At 40.2% G+C, this 2500-nt stretch overlaps 1 protein-coding gene across 2 annotated transcripts in view; it reads left to right on the forward strand.

The window, feature by feature from the left end:
* LOC125028527 (hamartin-like) overlaps window positions 1-2500 on the forward strand; it is a 21231-nt gene that overhangs the window by 18230 nt on the left and 501 nt on the right. For both annotated transcript variants that reach the window (XM_047617893.1, XM_047617892.1), the window contains one exon: window positions 1-2500. This exon is cut by the window's left edge and continues 1549 nt beyond it; it is cut by the window's right edge and continues 501 nt beyond it. In XM_047617893.1, the coding sequence (XP_047473849.1) occupies window positions 1-1782 (1782 nt within the window). In that variant the 3' untranslated portion in view covers window positions 1783-2500.

A 2500-nucleotide genomic window follows, 5' to 3' on the forward strand; every position in this document is an offset into this window, starting at 1 on the left:
AAAAATTACAGATTGCCTCCCATAATAGATCGTAGAATATCTGAAGAAAAGGAATCTGAGGGTAGTGAGAGCAGAAAATCGTCTGATGAACCCCAGAATTGTGATAAAAACTGTGATGAACCAGAGAGTATAGGGTTAGGAGTTCCGAGCCAAAGATCAATGACAGATTTAGTGAAAAATATAAAAACTATGCGGCTAAGGTTTCTAAGTCAGTGTGGGCCTCCACCTGACCTATCCCAGTACAATATGGTGAGTTCAATGCGTGTGGCATTATCACCCACAAAATCTGTAACTACTCCTGTGAAAACATTACAGAGGAGTTCATCCTGTCCAAATTTAACCAGTGAAGGCCCATCATTGTTGGCACATGTTTCTGATGGGAGAGTGCGGAAGGAATCAGCCATGTCTTCTCTTACCTTGTCACCAACAAGACAGCCAGTCATGATGAGTGAAGCAGCCACACAGACTGAGGAATCCAATGTAATTAATCCATATGAGCAGCTTCTTGATGTGCTTGTAAGTGGACCAGCAGTACCACAATCAAAAACATCAAGAGGAAGTTCAGGAGACGCAGACCAAGACTCACCTTCACCACATCAGCTGTTAGACCAATATTTACAACATAGTAGTAAGGCAATTAACAAAGCCAAAAATCTACTGTGGCAGCAAAATGGTGGGACAGATGAAGGACTGAAGAATCAGGTCCGACTGATGCAAACCATGTTACTATTGGAACGATATAAAAGAGAGGTACATGCTGAAAGAAATCGAAGACTATTAGGAAAAGCTAAGAAGGTCTATGCACTTGAAGAAGAGAAGCGTAGCTTGAAGGAAGAAGTGAGACATCTTGAGAGTGAAGTTGCCAGATTAAAGCATGATCTAAGCAATGCACAGGTTAATGCTTTAAACAAAGAACAGCAGCTACAGTTAGCCTTAAATCAGCAACAGGCAAAAGTTAACCAGGTTTTTGTTGAATGTGAGCGTGCCCAGAAGGAACGGGAACTCTTACTGCAACAGTGCAATTCCCTTAGAAAAGAAAAGGAAACTTTATCAACACAGTTGCATGGAGCTCAAGCAGCATTGATTGAGAGAGATAGACAGCTAACAGTTCAGGCTGCATTGGCAGAAGATAACAGAGCACTTAGTCATCAAGTTGAGACCCTCCACAAACAGATAACCCTTATGGGTGAACTGCAGGAACAATACAAGCAACAAGTGTGGCAACTCTCACTCTCAGGTGGGTTGGGTGCAAGTAAAGGTTTGACTTTAGAACGCATGGCAGCTCATCAGCAAGTGGAAAAGTTAGAAGAGTCTCAACGTATTGCTGCAGCCAGTTTAGAAGCTGCTCTTGCACGTGTAGCTGAGCTAGAGAATGCTCTAAAAGAAAAGGAAAGGGAAGTTGAAGAGCAACAACGTACAGTTAGAGCAGCAAAAGAGGCTGGTGCAGAGCAGTGTAGGGTTACTGAAAGACGATGCCAAGCACTTGCTGCCACTAACCAAACCTTGGAAAGTTATATCTTGGAACACAATGATCGTATTGATAGACTAAGTCGACAGGTGCGAAGATCCCAGAGAGGAAAATCAGTTTGTAGTGATGGTTTTGACATTGATCTAGAATTATCAGCTTCACCATCATCTGCCAGTTGTAGTAGTACTGCCACATCACCCCCTGATGACATGACAGGTGCCCTCCTTGGAAGGCAGCCTGTTGTGCTTAACCGTCTAGATGCTTTATTGGAATTAGAAATGGAACCAGAAGGAAATCAAAGAAGAAAGACCTAGACACATTAACTATCTGCAGAGAGTAACAAAGGCAAAGGTGTATCAGTTAACATGGATGTTAGGAACAAGCTGGATTTGTTTACACAGTGCTTTAGCTGCAGATTGTTATGATAGTTGCAGTAGAACTTCATAAGAGTTGCAGCCTTAAGCTAGCTGGAAAATTTGGAGCCTCGAGTAAAGTTTATCAGTGTTGGTAACCAGATATAAGAGAGGCAGGATCTGAAAAGAAGAATTTTCTGTGTTTGTTCTCTAATAGTCAGTGAGTAGACTTTTTTAAAGTAGGTTTTACTTACTGTTAATTAAAATTGTTTACAGCTGAGGAAGTAACGGTATAAATGATGGACAAGTACAGGTTGTTCACTCACTGGATGGTATACAAAGCATGTTGAATTATTATAGCCTTTCTATTTAGCGCATTGGAGATCTGAGAAAATGTACCACAAATGGTTGGTGTGTTTGATTCCTATGTTTTATATTTGGCACACATTGTTTACAATAAAAAACATACTCTGTCTTTCAAAACATTCAGTAATTAAATCTCAAATATATCAAAGAGACTATATAATACACCCTCTAAAGCAAGCAGCTCTCTTTATGATGGAATTGGACTGTAATTTGGAATTCACTCTGCCTAAACATAATTGCAAATTTAAAAGTATGATTTGTATTTGATGTAGTAATTTTGTATTTATGATAGGAGAAGGTTTAAAGGGGATGT

The sequence above is a fragment of the Penaeus chinensis genome, chromosome 9, assembly GCF_019202785.1.
Source record: "Penaeus chinensis breed Huanghai No. 1 chromosome 9, ASM1920278v2, whole genome shotgun sequence".
Lineage (NCBI taxonomy): Eukaryota > Metazoa > Arthropoda > Malacostraca > Decapoda > Penaeidae > Penaeus > Penaeus chinensis.